The following is a 20,758-nucleotide window of genomic DNA, read 5'->3' on the forward strand; positions in this document are numbered from 1 at the left end:
GAATGATGCGGATTGTGTCTGCATCTGTTCAGGAAAATGCTGGTTTTGCACGCAAGTGCTGTCAGTTTTGTCTGCGATTACATTCAGTTGTTCATTTTTATTTCTTGAGGATGCTATCACTTTTGATGCGTTTTTCACTTTTGTCAAAAAAACTGAAGAATTACAAATAACTGGGGAGATTTATCAAACTGGTGTAAAGTAGAACTGGCTTAGTTGCACATAGAAACCAATCAGAATCCACCTATCATTACTCACAGCTCCTTTGGAAAATGAAAGATGGAATCTGATTGGTCGCTATGGGCAACTAAGTCAGTTCCACTTTAAACCGGTTTGATAAATCTCCCCCAACATCTCCTAGAAACCATCAGTGAATAACGATTTGCATCCGGATTACAATGCGTTTTTCAATGCAAAACATAGAACATGCTGCGATTTTCACATAAGGCAGAGATGATGCGTGTAAAACAACGCTCATGTACACAGACCCATAGAAATGAACTCAGGATTCAGTGCGGGTGCAATGCGCGAATTTAACTTAAATTGGACTTGCAACTATTTAGCGTATGATTATTTATGCAGATTCTTGCCATGTAACTTAATTGTTACTGTTTTGCTCCTAAGGGTCCATTCACACGGCTGCAAAACGGGTCCGCATCCGTTCCGCAATTTTGCGGAACGGGTGCGGACCCATTCAATTTCAATGGGGCTGCAAAAGATGCGGACAGCACACCGTGTGCTGTCCGCATCCGAACTTCCGTTTCGCAGCCCCACAAAAAAATCAGAACATGTCCTATTCTTGTCTGCATCCATGGACAAGAAAAGGCATTTCTATTATAGTGCCGGCAAAATGCGGAATGCACATGACTGGTGTCCGTGTTTTGGTGATCCGCAATTTGCGGACCGCAAAACCATTGCGGACGTGTGAATGAACCCTAAAATTGTATTCTTCCAACTGTCATGTCACTCACATGATGCAGTTTGGCAATTTACTTAGACAAGATACTGCTACCGATGAAAAAGCCATGGTACGTTGAAAATATTGTATCCTGAGACCAATGTATCTTAAAGGGGTTCTCCGGGCTTTTAATATTTATGACATATCCTAAGGATTGGTAATCAATATCAGAAAGCAGCAGCAGCAGGAAGAGAGATGTCTCGTCATATAGCTGATCGGCAGGAGTGCCGGGTGTCGTACCCCCGCCGATCTGATAGGCCATCAATATTAAAAGCCCGGAGAACCCCTTTAATTGTGTACCTCTCACAATTAGAGTTTACGATTGGTCACTATTTCCCAGGTGTTCCTCCGACCTGCACGTCTGTTGTTCTGTCAGGCCTATTGGTTAATACTAAGTCCAGTATGGCCGTCCCTCTAGTCGGGTCCTGAACCAGTTGGGAGAGGTAATTGTCTTTGGTTATTGCCATGAACCTGTTTCTCTTATGAGATATACAAGTTTCAGTTTCCCAGTCTATATCTGGGTAGGTGAAGTCCCCCATAATATACACCTCATTATGATTTGCCGCCTTGTCTATCTCGTTTAGTAGTAGATTTTCTGTGGACTCTGGTATATTAGGTGGTTTATAGTAAACTCCTATTAGTAATTTATTATTGTTTTTAGCTCCATGTATCTCTACCCACAGTGACTCCACATGTTCATGTCCCTCACTTAGACAGGACTTTACATGACCCCCTACCCCTCTCCGGTTTTGACGATCCATTCTAAACAGACTGTAACCCTGTACATTAACCGCCCAGTCATAGCTATCATCCAGCCATGTCTCACCCTATTACACAGGCAGATAGAGCCTGGGTTGGAGATCTGGGCTGATGTAGATCAATGTCAGTTCACTACTGTTGGCGGCGACAGTACCGCTAATGACTGCTTTATGCTACACTGTGAAGGATCCTGTTTTTTTAAATACACTCAGGTCTTAGTTGACAGTTTTAAAGTTTTAATGTTACACTTCCACAAGTGGGTATTGGGTAATCTAAGCCTTAAAGGGAGTCTGTCACCACAAAGTGCCCTTATAGACCACTTACATAGCACTATAGCATAACTATAGATCAGTCAAACGGTACCTTTGTCTTTTTGTTTAGATGTTCACCAGGGGCAAAAACTGAGTTTTATTCATATGTAAATGAGGGCTCGCAAGTGCCCAGGGGCGGTGCTATGTAAGTGGTCTATAATGGCAAATTGTGGTGACAGACTCCCTTTAAAGGGTTTCTGTCACCCCACAAAACTCATATTTTTTTTTTGGGATAGTTAGATTCCTCATAGTGCGATATAGCAGAATATAATGCTCTCACTTACTTTCATGCGGCCGATTCTTTATAAAACGAACTTTTATAATATGTAAATGAGGGCTCTACCAGCAAGTAGGGCGTCTACTTGCTGGTAGCCGCAGCAGAAATCCGCCCCCTCGCCGTGTTGATTGACAGGGCCAGCCGTGATCTCCTCCTCCGGCCGGCCCTGTCAGTAATTCAAAAATCGCGCACCTCTGGTCATTCGGCGCAGGCGCTCTGAGATGAGGAGGCTCGTCTCCTCAGCACTCCCTCAGTGCGCCTGCGCCGATGACGTCTTCTCTTTCAATGATGTCATCGGCGCAGGCGCACTGAGGGAGTATCTAGTTTTATCTTTATTTAGTAAATAATAATATAAAAAAAATGATCAAAGCCTTCAGAATTACTGATGGTTTCCAGACGGCAAGATCTACTCAGCCCCAGCTTGTTTATTGATACCATTCCTCGGGCACGTTCCTGGCCAAAGACTACTGGCAATTCTAAATGTGGAAGTAATGCATTTGCTGCCGATACATGTGTGTCACTAAGGAGGTCACATCTACAGTGAATAACAACAGACACGCTCTAAAACAATATATCAACTGTTATACGGAGTTTGTTGTGTATGTTATTACATGCAGAATCTGTAAAGTCCAATATGTTGGATGCACTGTAAATGAGCTGAAAATACGTATCAGAAAACATCTTAGTGATCTTCCTCATTTTCAGACTCGCAATGTATCGGCAGCGACTTTCCACTTCGCCACTGTTCACAGAGGTGACGCATCTGCGTTTTGTGCACAGGGGATTGAAGTGGTTTCATTGCCCATAAGAGGAGGGGACCGCAGACAAAAACTCCTTAGCAGGGAAACCTTTTGGATGTTTTCACTTGATACCTGCATGCCAAAGGGGTTAAATAGAAAACACGACCTCACTCTGCAATGCAACTAGGGCTACTTTCACACCGGCGTTTCGGTGTCCGCCTGTGGGGTCCATATCGGGGCTCACACGGGCGGCCCCGGGCGGATTGGTTTGGCCCCAATGCATTCTGGATGGATGCGGATCCGTTCGGAGTGCATCAGTTTGGCTCCGTTCCGCCTTCATTCCGCGCTGGAGGCGGACACTGGGGCGCTGCTTGCAGCATTTTGGTGTCCGCCTGGCCATGCGGAACCAGGCGGATCCGTCCTGGCTTGCAGTGTGGGTCGGTGGGGACGGATCCGTTTGACGTTGACTTAATATGGTGCGGTTGCGGGCGGATCCGTCCCCTGTTTGACTTTCGGTGTGGGGTCGGGACGGATCCGTCTGACAATTGAACTTAAATTTTTTTACACAGAATGCGGACGGATCCGTTCTGAACGGATGCCATCGTTTGCATTTATAGGTGCGGATCCGTCTGTGCGGATGGCAGACGGATCCGCACCTAACGCAGGTGTGAAAGTGGCCAAAGATATGTTCATTATGTGTATGTATGTGTCACCTGTGATACTGGATCTCCTCCCCTGGACCGCTGAATGGTTCCCATTCCAGGCTCCAGGTGCGGACACTTTGCTGATTAGAGGGGGTTGGACCTTGTGCTACATAAAAAGGAATGGTTTTAATATGTGTGTTATGTCTTGATGAAGGGCTGGATTCTGTAGCCCGAAACATGTTACTACACCTTTTTCCTGTGATTTTGGTGGATTTTATATGATGAGCCAATAAAGAACTATTTTTTACTCCACAAGAAGCTGGATTCTCTCTTTCTACCAAGTTGATATTGATACAATTGCGGCCGGATCTTTCCTCTCTCCAATCTTCTGTACATAATCCGTATACTGAGCAGATCAGATCCCTGCCGGTGAACGGGGGGAAACCTACTGATGACCTAAATGGCTAGAAGATGAGGTTTCTATTTTTCTGGGTCAGCTTAGAACAGGGTGATGCATAAATCTGTACGCCCTGTTTGAACCTGTCACCCTGCATTTTAATAAGATATTGTATGTTGAGAACTCATTGTGCCTCGGGGAGACATCTGTCACTGCAATGACACATTTGTGGAGCTAAATACGTATCTCCTTCCCTGCCCCAAGAAAGGCAGATTATCCCTAAAATGCACCATCTACCAGGCTGCAGGAGACTGCAGTCCTAGCCATATAGACTAGGTACATTATCCTAGTGGAAAATCATGGTAGAAAACGGGTGCACACATGAGCAGGGCCGAAGCAGAAAGCAGCACATTCACCCGCGACAAACGTATCCAGCCTCTGACCGCCATTAGTTATTAGTGGGGCGCATGGGTTCTTTACGGCAAACATCAACTTCACTCACACAGGACGCACAATGCTGCCATCCAGTCAGTGCCAGGGCAGATTATGGGTACACTGTACAAGGGATTTACTACAGGACATGAACGGGAGAAAATGCTGCTGCATTTCATTTTGGTGGTTTGGCATTTACACAGCACTAGATACACAGAGGCATCATTTTGTGAATTAGCCTCAAGTCTTGTAAAAATAGTGACATTTTTCAGACAAAAAAAAAAACCAACAAAAAAAACGTAACCCCTTCAGACCCAGCACTGTATATGTCTTAATCAGGACCCGTCACCTCTCTTGACATGTTCGTTTTAGTAACTACTTGTATTTCCCTTGTAATACTAATCTGACCTTAAGACTCTTTGTTGTACCGTTCCTTTATTATTACTGCTAGAAGCTATGAATGAGTTGTTTGCGACAGTTTGCAATGAAGGCCCAGATGGGTGTTACCGTTTGCGCAGTCTGACACAGCATTTATTGGATAGTGGCAGACTGTGCAGGGACACACTCCCAACTGGTAATACCCATCTGGACCTTCGTTGCAAACTGCTACTAATTCACATGACAGATCCTCCTTAATGGCCAGTGCTGAGATCAGACAGGCAAAGGTGCTAACCTGAAGAATGGCTACATCGTGAGCAATGATACAATCCACACATTGCGTCAGGTCGGCTATCTTCTCGGATTCTGTTAAGAAGCTGTCAATTAACTTATAGCATGCCTGGGGAAAAAAGGAACAAAAAAGAAAGGATTAAGAAAAGAGCAGATGTCTATCATTCTTACCAAAATTACCAAAGACCAGTAGATAAAGTGACACAGCCAAGGGCATGGTCAGAAGTGATATGTATGTTTCACATACGTGTTCAGGGGGTGTTGTTTCTAACCCCCCCCCCCCTTTTTTTCTTTTTTCCTTCTATCACTTTAACCATTTCACTGCCAGGATGTAATACATAAAACTAAGTGCAATATTCAGGGTACAGAACTTGTTTGAGCTCAGGGAGCAGCAGGAAAAGTTCTACTTTCTGGCTTTGTGTGGAAAGGTGGGGGGAAGTGACAGCAGGATCCCAGCCTAATACCGTCATCTTTCCCCTTGTGCTGCCTCCTGTGATCACAAGGGGACGGGGGGATGTAGAAACTTCTCTTCACATTTAATACCCCTTTTACCCCCACATTTTGGGGAGTCTTTTTTCTTCTACTAAACGAGTACGCAGCTATAATTGCCCCTTGCACTTAATCAGAATATCTGTCGACAACGTGGCAAGTAAAAACATATGGGTACGGGTGTGTAAAATGTTTTATTTTTATTTTATAATTCCAAAGTGTGAAAATTGTCCCGGCAGTGAAAAAGTTAATGGGTATATAAAAGATTCCCTGATATTATATTATTACCCACTGCCATATAGGCTGGGTTCACATGACGTTTTTCTCATCCGTTTAACGTACACAAAAAACGTATACGTTAAGCGGATGCCTCAGACTGATGCCATACAGTGGCATCTGTTCACCATAGAGTGAAAAAAAAAGTATATATATATATATATATATATATATATATATATATATATATATATACATTTTTATTAGAAATGAGCGAATTTTTCAAAAATTCGATTCAGCCGGTTTGCCAAATTTTCCTGAAAAATTTGCTTCGATCCGAATTTACTCGCGGCGAACTGCGCTAAAAAACTACAATTTCCTGGCTGCAGTGAGCCTTTATAGTGGTGTAGAACACTGTGCCCCACCGACAGTCACTGATTATTTTGCTCTTCCTCTGATCCGTCAGAACAATAACCCACAAAAAACGGATTGTCTGTGGAGCATCCACCTTCACTCGGTCAGCATTTGGTCAGTAATCCATCAGTATTGCTAATGCCAAAAAAAAACAGGAGTGGATCTAAAAAAGAGATGACACGTGATGGAATATTTACATGTCTTCTGTGTTTTGTACCCACTCCTGCTTTTGGCTACCAAATCATAAGCCAATTCTGATGGGACCATACAGGCCTTACAGCTGCTACACAGACAGGATCAGTTGTGCGTCTAATTTTTCCTTCCTTCTGAAGGATCAGAAGAAGTGTCAAATAAATGATGTCAACCAGGACAAAAGGCAAAATAGTGGCCCAGTCATGAAGTGGGGAGGATGGGAACAGCATGAGAAGTACACAGAGTGGGCCTATGACATAGTGGTGAGGTGGAAGCAGCATGAGGAGACCACAGAGTGGCCCAATGACCGAGTCTAGAGGTGGTGGCATCAGGGGAAAGCCAGCGAGTGGCACAATGACAGATTCTGGAGGTGCCGGATGCAGCAGCAGTATCATGAGAAGGCCACCAAGTGGCACAATGACAGAGTCTGGAGTTGGCAGCAGTATGAGGAGGCCACCGAGTGGCACAATGACTTAGTCTGGAGGTGGCGGCAGCATCAGGAGGTTGTCATTGTTTTCATGTACTTTTTGTATATTTGTTGTTTCATAATATTTATTTTCCTCACACGACGTCATTCGGTCCATACAGCAAAATGAGTTTTTCAGTCACCCATCATTTTTACAGAAAAAAAAACCAAAAACACTTTGAAAGAGTGGCACAATGACAGAGTCTGTAGATGGCAGCAGTATGATGAAGCCACCGAGTGGCAAGGTGACAGTTTGAAGATGGCGGCAGCAGCAGCATCAAAAGACCACATAGTGGCAAGGTGACATAGTGTGGATATGGCAACAGAAGGATAACACAGAGTGGCAAGGTGACATAGTGTGGAGATGGCAGCAGCATGAGGAGACCACAGAGTGGCAATGTGACATAATATGGAGATGGTAGTAGCAGCAGCAGCATCAGGAGACCACAGAGTGGCAAGGTGACATGTTTTGGAGATGGCAGCAGCAGCTGCATCAGGAGACCACAAAGTGACCCAGTAACAGAGTGGGGCAGTATGTGGCAATACCAGTACCCGCTGACGAAGGTGGGTGCAAGAAGGAGCACTTGGCATCAGATGTGTGGCATCAGGTGGGTTGCAGCATCAGAATAGTAGATGAGGCAGGTAGCCAGAAGTAACCGGTCTCTTGTCAAATTGTTGGTGTGACACCATGGGATGATCTAGTCTGATGCATCAGGCATTGGTGTGTGGAAATCCTGGCTGATCCACGCCTGATTCATCTTGATGCAGTGTCCCACTATGTGCTATATGTGGGCACTTTAAACTGCTGCTAAATGTCATATCAAATGTATTGTGGTATAATGCTGTAATTCCCTTTAACAGGCTGGCAGTATCATTTACCTTTATTCGCCCCTAGGTGGTGCTGGCACCACTTATATATATATATATATATATATATATATATATATATATAGCTGGGGGGGTGTCAACTCAGTGTGTGTGTTGAGGATGAGAATGAAGAGAGGAGGAAGTTAATGGAGTTAATGGAGGCGGTGGAAATTTGTTTTTCAGCCGAAATAATTCACAAAAGATTTTACTGCATATAAGTGAAGCGCTTAACGCTAAATACTATTTTTTTTTTCCACCGAACTAAGTCACAAAAGATTTCACCACATATAATTGCAGCGCTGAACGCTGCATGAAATTTCTTTTTCCACCAAAATACTTTAAAAAAGATTTCATGGACTTGCGACTTATGTCGGGAGGTGATGAAGTTAGTGTCACCACTTGTACTTTCCGGAAAGACACGTCCGGAAATACTACCCTCCTTGCCTCCTCCTGCCATCCCCCACATGTCGTCAAAAATATCCCTAAGGCCTCTTTCACACGGGCGTGTGTTCCGCGTGGATGCGATGCGTGAGTTGAACACATTGCACCCGCACTGAATACTGACCCATTCATTTCTATGGGGCTGTTCACATGAGCGGTGATTTTCACGCATCACTTGTGCGTTGCGTGAAAATCGCAGCATGCTCTATATTCTGCGTTTTTCACGCAACGCAGGCCCCATAGAAGTGAATGGGGTTGCGTGAAAATCGCAAGCATCCGCAAGCAAGTGCGGATGTGGTGCGATTTTCACGCACGGTTGCTAGGAGACGATCGGGATGGAGACCCGATCATTATTATTTTCCCTTATAACATGGTTATAAGGGAAAATAATAGCATTCTGAATACAGAATGCATAGTAAAACAGCTCTGGAGGGGTTAAAAAATAAATAAATAATAATTTAACTCACCTTAGTCCACTTGATCGCGGCCCGGCATCTCCTTCTGTCTCCTTTGCTGAAAAGGGCCTCCTGTGGTGAGCATTAATTACAGGAACAGGACCTTTGATGACATCACTCCGGTCATCACATGATACATCACAGGATCTTTTACCATGGTGATGGATCATGTGATGACCGGAGTGACGTCATCAAAGGTCCTGTTCCTGAAATTAATGCTCACCACAGGTCCTGTTCAGCAAAGGAGACAGAAGGAGATGTCGGGCCGCCATCAAGTGGACTAAGGTGAGTTAAATTTTTTATTTTCTTTTTTTTAACCCCTCCAGCGCTGTTTTACTATGCATTCTGTATTCAGAATGCTATTATTTTCCCTTATAACCATGTTATAAGGGGAAATAATACGATCTACAGAACACCGATCCCAAGCCCGAACTTCTGTGAAGAAGTTCGGGTTTGGGTACCAAACATGCGCGATTTTTCTCACGCGAGTGCAAAACGCATTACAATGTTTTGCACTCGCGCGGAAAAATCGCGGGTGTTTCCGTAACGCACCTGCACATTTTCCCGCAACGCCCGTGTGAAAGAGGCCTAAGGGTGAATTGATTAGAGCAAAAAGGAATTGTTCCACTTCTGAACTGTACAACAGAGAAGTTTCTGTAATTACACAGAGACTTTTGAATAGAGGTTATTCACAGCATAATATAACAAAAAGCAAACAAACAAGTGGATCATCTAAATAGACAGGTTTTGCTTTTTCCTGAAGATCAAGATATACAGGCTTGTCATAAGGAAAAAAAGAAAAGCAGTAAAGAGAGAAATAAATTTAAAAATGACAGTAACTGAAAAAACAACAAACCTGTGACCTTTGTAACAGATTACAGCAGGGAGTATCACCAGATATGCAAAATAATAAGAAAACATATCCCTGCATTAAATTTTGATCGGGATTGGGGGGCAGTGGTAAATGCAGGTGTGAGATGTGTGGCAAAAAAAGCACCAACGATTGGCAGCAAATTGAGCCCCAGTTTGTTTAATGATCAGTACAGTAATACACCCACATGGTTGCGGTTCAAAGGCAATTTCAAATGTGGCAGCAAAAAATGTATTTGCTGCCGCTATATGCGGATAGGAAATAGCATCAAGTCAACAGCAAACAAGAATATATATACTATGAAACAGTATATCAATTGTATTACTGAATATGTAGTATATATAATCACATGCCAAAGTTGTGAACTTCAATATGTGGGGTGCACAACAAATGCATTAAAGGTCAGGATAAGAAAACTTCTCAGTGACATTCCATATGTTTTGACACGAAATGTATCCGCTGCGTCTTTGCATTTTGCAACAGTTCACAGCGGGGAAACTTCAGCGTTTACAGTGCAAGGACTAGAAAGGATTTTTATGCCTATAAGAGGTGGGGATCATAGGCAGAGATGACTAAGTAGGGAAACCTACTGGATGTTCTGCTTAGATACATGTATACCAAAAGGTTTAAATAGGAAACACGACCTCACTTTACAATATAAATAACATTTTTTTGCAAGGCTTTTTTTGAAAGAAAACCCATGTTTATTGATTAGATCATATAACATAGTATTGCACATTTCTAGTAGACCATACACCACTATGTTTAGGCCTCATGCAAACGACCGTTTTTTTTTTTTGTGGTCCGCAAAAATGGGTGTCGTAATTCCGTGATCCGTGTCCGTTTTTTGGAGGATCCACGGACATAAAGGAAAAAGTCGTTTTGGTGTCCGCCTGGTCGTGCGGACCCAAAGGGATCCGTCCTGACTTACAATGCAAGTCAATGGGGACGGATCCGTTTGACGTTGACACAATATGGTGCAATTGCAAACGGATCCCTCCCCCATTGACTTTCAATGTAAAGTCAGGAGTCCATATTATACCATCGGATTGGAGTTTTCTCCAATCCGATGGTATATTTTAACTTGAAGCGTTCCCATCACCATGAGAACGCCTCTATGTTAGAATATACCATCGGATTTGAGTTAGACCGTGAAACTCAGATCCGACAGTATACTCTAACACAGAGGTGCACCTGAGGGGTTAATTGTGCGGATCATAGCCCCCTGTAAGAGATCAGGTGCTGCCAGGCAGCAGGGGGCAGACCCCCTCCCTCCCCAGTTTTAAATTCATGGGTGGCCAGTGCGGCCTCCCCTCTCCCCCTTCCTAATTAAAATCACCTTCCCCCATCATTGGTGGCCAGTACGGCCTCCCCTCTCCCCCCCCCTAATTAAAATCCCCTTCCCCCATCATTGGTGGCCAGTGCGGCCTCCCCTCTCCCCCCTCCCTAATTAAAATCACCCCCCCCCCCATCATTGGTGGCCTGTGCGGCCTCCCCTCTCCCCCCCCCCTAATTAAAATCACCTTCCCCAATCATTGGTGGCAGCGGAGAGTTCCGATCAGAGTCCCAGTTTAATCGCTGGGGCTCCGATCGGTTACCATGGCAGCCAAGTCGCTACTGCAGTCCTGGCTGCCATGGTTACTTAGCAATAGAAGCATTATACTTACCTGCGATGTCTGTGACCGGCCGGGCGCTCCTCCTACTGGTAAGTGACAGGTCTGTGCGGCGCATTGCTTATAGCACAGACCTGTCACTTACCAGTAGGAGGAGCACCCGGCCGGTCACAGACATCGCAGGTAAGTATAATGCTTCTAAAATTGCTAAGTAACCATGGCAGCCAGGACTGCAGTAGCGTCTTGGCTGCCATGGTAACCAATCGGAGCCCCAGCGATTAAACTGGGACTCCGATCGGAACTCTCCGCTGCCACCAATGATGGGGGAAGGTGATTTTAATTAGGGGGGGGGGGAGAGGGGAGGCCGCACTGGCCACCAATGATTATAATACTGGGGAGGGAGGGGGGCCGCACTGGCCACCAATGAATTTCAAACTGGGGAGGGAGGGGGTCTGCCCCCTGCTGCCTGTCAGCACCTGATCTCTTACAGGGGGTTATGATACGCACAATTAACCCCTCAGGTGCGGCACCTGAGGGGTTAATTGTGCGGATCACAGCCCCCTGTAATAGATCGGGTGCTATCAGGCAGCAGGGGGCAGTCATGTACACAGTTCGTAGTATATTCTAACTTGAAGCGTCCCCATCACTATGGGAACTCCTCTGTGTTAGAATATACTGTCGGATCAGAGTTTTCACAAAGTGAAAACTCAGATCTAAAAAGCTTTTATGCAGACGGATCAGCGGATCCGTCTGTGTGAAAGTAGCCTATGGACACGGATGAAAATCTTGTGTGCATCCGTGTTTTTTCACGGACCCATTGACTTGAATGGGTCCGTGAACCGTTGTCCGTCAAAAAAATAGGACAGGTCTTATTTTTTTGACGGACAGGAAACACAGATCACGGATGCGGATGAAAAACGGTGCATTTTCCGAGTTTTCAACGGACCCATTGAAAGTCAATGGGTCCGCAGAAAATCACGGAAAACGGAACAACGGACACGGTGCACACAACGGTCGTGTGCATGAGGTCTTACTCAGAGAAACAATCACCTGTTACCTGATTTGGTGATCTATCCTCCCCCACACTGCATCCACCACTGTGGCTGCGCTGTAGGTGATGTCAATCACCAAATCAGGAGAGGTTGCATTCTGGGTATATAAAAATGTTGTTTTTAGTCAGTTGTACATGTCTGGATGAAGGGCCCATACGCAAGTGGAAACGCGTCACATTGTGCTACAGTTTCTCCGTTTGTACACATGGATTTTAATTGAATATGTGAAAGAATAAAGCATTGGTTTTTAAGGAAAAGGAGCTGGACTTTTTTTGCTATTCCTGGATTGCTCACCTGGCCGCGTCTAGACCAGTAGAGTCCGTGACTCCTTATAAAACTGGAGGCGAGTGCTGCAGTAAATGAACTGTTTTTTTTTGGCACCACTTATAAATATAGCTGGGGGGGTGTCAACTCAGTGTGTGTGTTGAGGATGAGACTGAAGAGAGGAGGAAGTTAATGGAGGAGGTGGAAATTTGTTTTTCCACCGAAATAATTCACAAAAGATTTTACCGTATATAAGTGCAGCGCTTAGCGCTAAATACAATTTTTTTTTTCCACCAAACTAAGTCACAAAAGATTTCACCACACATAACTGCAGCTCTGAACGCTGCATGAAATTTCTTTTTCCACCAAAATACTTTAATAAAGATTTTACCACATATAACGGAGCACGGAGATGGAAAGGGTCTTCGGATTCCCCCCGCACTATATGGATGTCTCAGAAATGAACCGCTGCTCCTGGGAAGGTCATGGAGCGTCCCGGTCATCCGGCATCTATTCGCTCCGCTAAAGGAATATTTTGAAAGTATGGGGGCCCCCACGGTGCAGATTTATCATAGAGAAATCATGGAGATTTAACCGCATATAACTGCAGTGGTGACCGCTGAATAAATTTAGTTTTTCGACCAAAATACTTCAATAAAGATTTTACTACATATAACCGCCGCACTGACTGACTGCTACCGCCGCTACTTCCGTGAACCCCTGCTACTTCCCGGGTAGGTAGGCTGCTGCGAAGCAGGTGCTCTACCCCGGGCACGTTTGGCTCCCGACTAGGGCTGAAATGATTACTCGATTAAATCGAGTAATTCGACACAAAAAAATCCTCGATGCAAATTTTTATCATCGAACATTCATTTGTGTCATGTGACCACGGAGCGGGAGCGAAGTGCTTGCTATTACTCCCGCTCCGTGGTCTCCCGCTGCGCTTGGAATACTCACCTTTCCAGCAGGGGGACTCCGGACACTTCACAGCACGTCCATGGTCCCGCGCTGCACTGACCTCCTGACGTACGCACGCCGTGACCTGACTCGCTGTGTGACGTCAGGCGCAGGGCAGCGCGGAACGATGGAGTGTCGGCGGCGCCCCTGCTGGAAAGGTAAGTTGGTGAAACCGAGAGGGTGGGTGCGCAACTAAGGCTGGGTGCCCGGAGAGCACAGCGTCATAGCAACCAATGACACTGTGCAATCCGGAGGAGGAGCAGGGCAGCAGAGACTATGGCACAATGGGGGGGGAGAGCTGATGGCCCAAGGGGGAGAGAGAGCTGATGGCCCAAGGGGGAGAGAGAGCTGATGGCACAAGGGAGGGGGAGAGCTGATGGCACAAGGGAGGGGGAGAGCTGATGGCACAAGGGGGGGGGAGAGAGCTGATGGCACAAGGGGGAGAGAGCTGATGGCACAAGGGGGAATAAAGCTGATGGTGCAATGGGGGGAGCTGATGGCACTGGGGTGGGGCAGAGATGATGGCACTGGGGTGGGGGAGAGCCGATGGCCCTGGGGTGGGGGAGAGCCGATGGCCCTGGGGTGGGGGAGAGCCGATGGCCCTGGGGTGGGGGAGAGCCGATGGCCCCGGGGTGGGGGAGAGCCGATGGCACCGGGGTGGGGGAGAGCCGATGGCACCGGGGTGGGGGAGAGCCGATGGCACCGGGGTGGGGGAGAGCCGATGGCACCGGGGTGGGGGAGAGCCGATGGCACCGGGGTGGGGGAGAGCCGATGGCACCGGGGTGGGGGAGAGCCGATGGCACCGGGGTGGGGGAGAGCCGATGGCACCGGGGTGGGGGAGAGCCGATGGCACCGGGGTGGGGGAGAGCCGATGGCACCGGGGTGGGGGAGAGCCGATGGCATGGGGGAAAGCTGATGGCACTGGGGGAAACAAAGCTGATGGCACTGGGGGAAACTGATGCACTTGGGCTGATCGCACAGTGGGAAACTAAGGACTAATGGCAGGGGGTCTTATGAGTTTTTATAAAGGAAAACAGTCTATTAATTCATTTTTTCTTATTAGATTACTCGATTCATCGTAAAAAATAATCGATAGAATACTCGATTACTAAAATAATCGTTTACTGCAGCCCTACTTCCGTCCTCCCACTGCTGCCACCCTGCTGAATCCCAGCCATGCTTTCAACACATATAATCGCCAACGTGAGCTGAGAATGCATTTTTCTGTTTGTACTGAAATAGGCCACTAAACGCTTTCAACACATCTAACCGCACCGCCGACGTGAACTGAGAATGTATTTTTCGGTTTATACTGAAATAGGCCACTAAACGCTTTCAACACATATAACCGCCACCGACGTGAACTGAGAATGTATTTTTCTGTTTGTACTGAAATAGGCCACTAAACGCTTTCAACACATATAACCGCCGCCGTGAACTGAGAATGTATTTTTCTTTTTGTACTGAAATACAAAATAACACATATAACCGCTGCACTGACTGACTGCTACAGCCACTACTTCCATGAATCCCTGCACTACTACTTACCGTGCAGGTAGGCTGCTGTAAATCAGGTGCTCTATCCCGGGAACGTTTGGCTCCCGACCTCCCACTGCTGCCACCCTGCTGACTCCCAGTCATGCTTTCAACACATATAACCGCCGACGTGAACTGAGAATATATTTTTCTTTTTGTACTGAAATAGGCCAGTAAACTCTTTTAGCAGAAATAAATGCACCAGTGAAGCGCGTATATATATTTTTTCTGTACTGAAATAGGCCACTGAACGCTTTTGCCACAAATAAGTGCACCAGTGAAATGCGTATATATTTTTCTTTTTTTACTGTAATACCACTATACGCCCCTATACGCTTTCACCAGAAATAACTGCAACAGTGCAGTACGTATATATTTATCTTTTTTTAATGAAATACGCCCCTATACGCTTTCACCAGAAATAACTAACAGTGCAGTGCGTATATATTTTTCTTTTTTTACTGTAATACACCCCTATATGCTTTTAACAGAAATAACTGCAACAGTGCAGTGCATATACATTTTGCTTTTTTAATGAAATACGCCCCTATACGCTTTCTCCAGAAATAACTGCAACAGTGCAATGCGTATATATTTTTATTTTTTTTATGAAATACGCCCCTATACGCTTTCAACAGAAATAACTGCAACAGTGCAGTGCGTATATATTTTTCTTTTTTTACTGTAATACGCCCCTATACGCTTTCAACAGAAATAACTGCAACAGTGCAGTGCGTATATATTTTTCTTTTTTAATTAAATATGCCCCTATAAGCCTTCATCAGAAATAACTGCAACAGTGCAGTGCGTGAAATTATTTATCCACCGGCGCTAGTTACACCAAGCAAGCAACAGTGTCTATACAGCTCCGTAATAGCTGCCACAGAAAACTTAACAAATCACTTGTATGTAGATGCAATGACACCGCGCTCAGCCTATCACTGATAACCCTAACTGCCAACTTACTAGGACCATGTGGTACCGTTTCACATCAGCCTTGTCATCATGATTACCTTGTTTCTGATGTATGAAATCGAAGTACCGCTTTGTCCAAGGTCTCGATCTATACAGATTCTTCTGCGCAGAGGGTTTTACAGGTAAAAGGCTGTTTGGAGTTCGCCCCGGCCGGTAGTGAAACTCCGCTAATACTCACGCTCACAACGGGAGACGGTGACGTCACCACTTTGAGCTACGGGCTGCTGAAAGCACCAAAAAACACCAACGCGTTTCGAAGAGTGCGCTGCTCTTTGTCAGGGAATCGCTCGGGTGCTATTGATGACCTCTTTTTATTATCCCTGCTTTCGATGTTAATTACCTCCAGCGTCACTAATCCGATCGTTTTTTTTATTCAAAACCGAATAACTCGATTTCTGTATTTAGACCCCTTGGAACCAGTGTATCCATATTAAAAATCCATTGGGTTTCTTTTTTAGACGTGTGTCCATTTTAACTATTTCTAGCCCGAAAAATGACGATCCCTCAAACTTCCCTTTATGCTTATCTCTGAAATGCCTTGAAAGAGGATGCCCTTCAGATTTTTTATTCATATTATTATACAAATGTTCACTTGTACGTCCAATATACAAATTTTCGCATGGACACTTTATTGCATAAATAACTTCTTTTGTGCTACATGTTATGTAGTCTTTAATGTTATATTCGTACGTGCCGTCCCCATTTGTAATCTGGGTTAATTTTGTGTTATTTTTCAGCGATTTCTTCCAAGCCAGGCATTTTTTGCATGGAAAAAATCCTTTTAGCAGATAATCATTTTATTTTTTATTTTTCATTATGGCGGCACATTTTTTTGTGGGTGCAACTATTCCCAATATTGGCTGCTTTTTTATACACAAACGATGGGGCCTTAGGAAATAGGTTCCCCATCACCTTATCTTTTTTTTTTTTAAATGTTCCAGTTTCGCCTCACAATGTTCCTAAAATTTTTTGTTTGCGCATTATACGGAATAATTATGGGTGGAATTTTTGAAGGTCAGTATGTACAAACGGATCACTATTGGTTTCTATTTCTTCCCTTGGTGCCTAATTTCCATTCTTTTTCATATGATATTTCTTCAATGCTATCCGTCTCATAAACTTTCGGACCACTATGAAAGCCTCAAATTTCTTAAAAATAGGCTGTCGGGGAAAATTTCAACCCTTTTTTAAGAATTTCTTGTTCCCCCTTATTTAGCGTATAGTTACTCAGATTATAAATTTTTTGCCCAAGGTTTTGATTTGTTGTTACATTTTCTGCTCCCTCTTTATCTATGTGCTTCATTATTTTTGGTAATTTTTTTCTTTTTGGCGAGTTTCCCTCCTCTACATCCCCTTTTAGATTTCCTTTTCTGTGGGGCTTGAAAAAATCCTGTTTCACAGTTTTCTTTACACTAACTTTATTTTTTACCGTCTCTCTTTTTTCTTTAGGTCTAACTACTCTCTGTGTGGTATCCCCTATTGTGTTAGTGCTGTTTCCATTTCCACTCTCCTCATATCCTCCCCTTCTTCCTGAACTCTCTCCTATTTCCCCTCCTTCTCCTTCCTTACTAATCTCCAGGTTATGTGTTTGAATTGGTAGCGATTCTCTTGTTCTGATGGCCACAGGTTTCTTTTCTGGACAATTTAATAGCGGTGTTCTCTCTTCACTACTTAATTCTTCCTCAGCACGTACTGTCATTAAAGATAAAAGCTCTTCCTGCTCTTCCCTATTTTCCAGTACATATTCATCTATTGTTTCAAAGGAACCTTCTCTATAATTATAATCATGCTCTTGGGCAATGTTAGGCAGGGAATCTCAATTAAATTTTTTAAATTTTTTCTTTTATTTCTTCTTCTTTCATGTGTAATCTTCTTTTTATATTTTCTACTAGTTGTTTAATGTCTAGGTGGTCTTTTCAAGGTCTTACGTCTTCATATAGTTGTTTAATGTTTTCATTTTTATTTAACAATCTTTGTTTTCTTTTTCCAATAATGAATTCCATTGTTTTACGTGAAAAATCATGTAGCATTTGTTTCCATTCCTCCACAATGTTATAATGGGAAGCTTGAGGGATCGTCATTTTTCAGGCTAGAAATAGTTCAAATGGACACACGGGGAGGAGACTTTATTAAAAGTATGTCTAAAACAAAACACAATGGATTTTAATATGGATACACTGGTTCCACTGGTACAGAAATCGAGTTATTCGGTTTTGAATAAAAAAAACAATCGGATTAGTGACGCTGGATGTAATTAACATCGAAAGCAGGGATAATAAAAGGAGGCCATCAATAGCACCCAAGCGATTCCCTGATGAAGAGCAGCGCACTGCCCGAAACGCGTTGGTTGTTTTTTGGGCTTTCAGCAGCCCGTAGCTCAAAGTGGTGACGTCACCGACTCCCGTTGTGAGCGTGAGTATTAGCGGAGTTTCGCTACCGGCCGGGGCGAACTCCAAACAGTCTTTTACCTGTAAAACCCTCTGTGCAGAAGAATCCGTATAGATCGAGACCTTGGACAAAGCGGTACTTCGATTTCATACATCAGAAACAAGGTAATCTTGATGACAAGGCTGATGTGAAACGGTACCACATGGTCCTAGTAAGTTGGCAGTTAGGGTTATCAGTGATAGGCTGAGCGCGGTGTCAGTGCAGTGCGTATATATATATTTTTGTTACTGAAATACGCCCCTATGCGCTTTCAAGAGAAATAACTGCAGAAGTGAAATGCGTATATATTTTTCTTGTAGTACTGAATTAAGATATAAGCCTCTAAAGGATTTTCAACATAAGACTTGCAGCCCAATAACAAAGCTTGAATGACAGAGCTGTCTAATGGCTATTTGGATCCCCAAATATTCGTTCCCTGCACTTGTAAATCACTTTCCTATCAATGTCCCTAGCGCCTTTTGACGTCTCTCCCTGCACTAAGATGCTGTGAAATGATTCCTCCCTATCCTTTCCCTGCACTTATAAATCCTTTTTTCTGTCTTTTTTTTTTCCACAATCGTTTTTCCACTTGCTGTCCCTAGTGCCTTCACAAGTCTGTCCCTGCCCTCTGAACGCTGGAAAATGGCAGAATCTAAAATGGCTGCCGTATTTATAGGGCTGTGACATCGAAGGGCTGGCTGGCTGCTGATTGGCTGCATGCAGGCATGTCAATCAGGGTGATCCCGCCTTCCCAAAGTTCCTTGCCCCATGTCCTCAGTCCTCACACACGTAGCCGCCATTTTAGGAAAAAATGCGATTAGTTACCAAGAAGCGCGAGAAAATTTGCATTCGTTGCAAATAAAAATTTTCATCAGCTTCGATTCGCTCATCTCTAGTTTTTATACTTGACTGTGCAGGATACAAGAACGTGGTGTGCCACGTTTTTGTATCCTTTTTTTTTTTCTAACTTATATATGTCAAACGGAGGCATAAAACGTGATGTGAACCCAACCATAGACTACAGGCTATTGATTTGAAGCCATCATTATATGGTATCAGCTTATCGTGTGCCAAAGGAGTGAAAGAAAAAAAATTGAGAATTTTCTTTTTCCGGCAACCCTGCATGTTATTATATAAAAAAAATGGAAGGAGAAGAACGCCAACGGTAAGTACAGTACATTCGTTGAAATACTTCCCTTCATACAAAACTGTCCCACTGCAAAACCATTCAAAATGTTTCAGTATTTTTCCATTTATGTCCCTTTCCCAAAGAGTATGCTGATAGCAAATAAAAAGACTGGAAAACGCCATTCCATCAGTGAGGGAGGACAGCCAATATATGGCTATGTCAGCTGGAAAGCAAGGTACATAGCGTGCTATGCCGATAAAACACAGAGGGGAAGGGGGAGGCAACGTGTTCTCCACCCCATACTCTGCACCCTGATCAGTCACCCAACAATAATACAATAGATAAAATACATGTTTTATGCAAAGCACAGGATGGAGAAACTGGTTTGGTCGAGGCACATGAAAAACAGACTCAATGAAAATATTTGGCAATGCAAAGTATGTTGGAAAACCGGTTTCTAAATCTTTCTAGGTAGCAAACTGCTATGAAACACATAATGCCATAACTGAGATGCCTCTTGTTTAACCCATTAAAGGGGTTGTCCAGGATTTTATAAGTGGATGGCCTATCCTTAGGATGGGCCATCACAATCTGATCAGCAGTGGTCCGGCTGGTCTGCAGGAGCACAGGAACCACAAAGCAACATCACTGTGTAGTGGGCGGAGTTATCTCTCATGACATATACGGGAACAGCTGATCGGTGGGGGTCTATAATCAGATGGTGATAGCCTGTACTGAGGATAGGCCATCAATTGTAAAATCCTGGACAACCTCTTTAAAAAGGACCTATCACCACAAAACGCAGTGCAATCTGCCAACAGCATGTTATGGAGGAGAAGGAGCTGAGCAGATTTTTGTATAATCTTGTGGGAAAGGATTTAGTTGTTTATACATGAAAACCTCTGCTACCCTGTGTACAGCTATAAATGACTGACAGCTATCTCTGTATACACACTTACACAAAGAATGTTATCAATCACTGATAATACCTCCCCATGTACAACTATCAGTGATTGACAGCTATGTGTACACACACAGAGAATGCTATCAATCGCTGATAACACCTCCCCTGTGTACAGCTATCAGTGACTGACAGCTATCTCTGTATACACACTTACACAGAGAATACTATCAATCACTGATAACAACTCCCCCATGTACAGCTATCAGTGACTGACAGCTATCTCTGTATACACACTTAGGCCTCATG

The 20,758-nt window shown here is 44.2% G+C and overlaps 1 protein-coding gene across 1 annotated transcript in view; it reads right to left on the reverse strand.

Moving 5' to 3' along the window:
* The window catches only part of FUZ (fuzzy planar cell polarity protein), a 144,266-nt gene that overhangs the window by 67,559 nt on the left and 55,949 nt on the right, over positions 1 to 20,758 (reverse strand). The window contains exon 5 of the mRNA XM_040433813.1: positions 5,189 to 5,293. Coding sequence (XP_040289747.1) covers positions 5,189 to 5,293 — 105 coding nt within the window. The remainder of the gene's footprint in view (positions 1 to 5,188; positions 5,294 to 20,758) is intronic.

Source organism: Bufo bufo, chromosome 1 (assembly GCF_905171765.1).
Source record: "Bufo bufo chromosome 1, aBufBuf1.1, whole genome shotgun sequence".
NCBI lineage: Eukaryota > Metazoa > Chordata > Amphibia > Anura > Bufonidae > Bufo > Bufo bufo.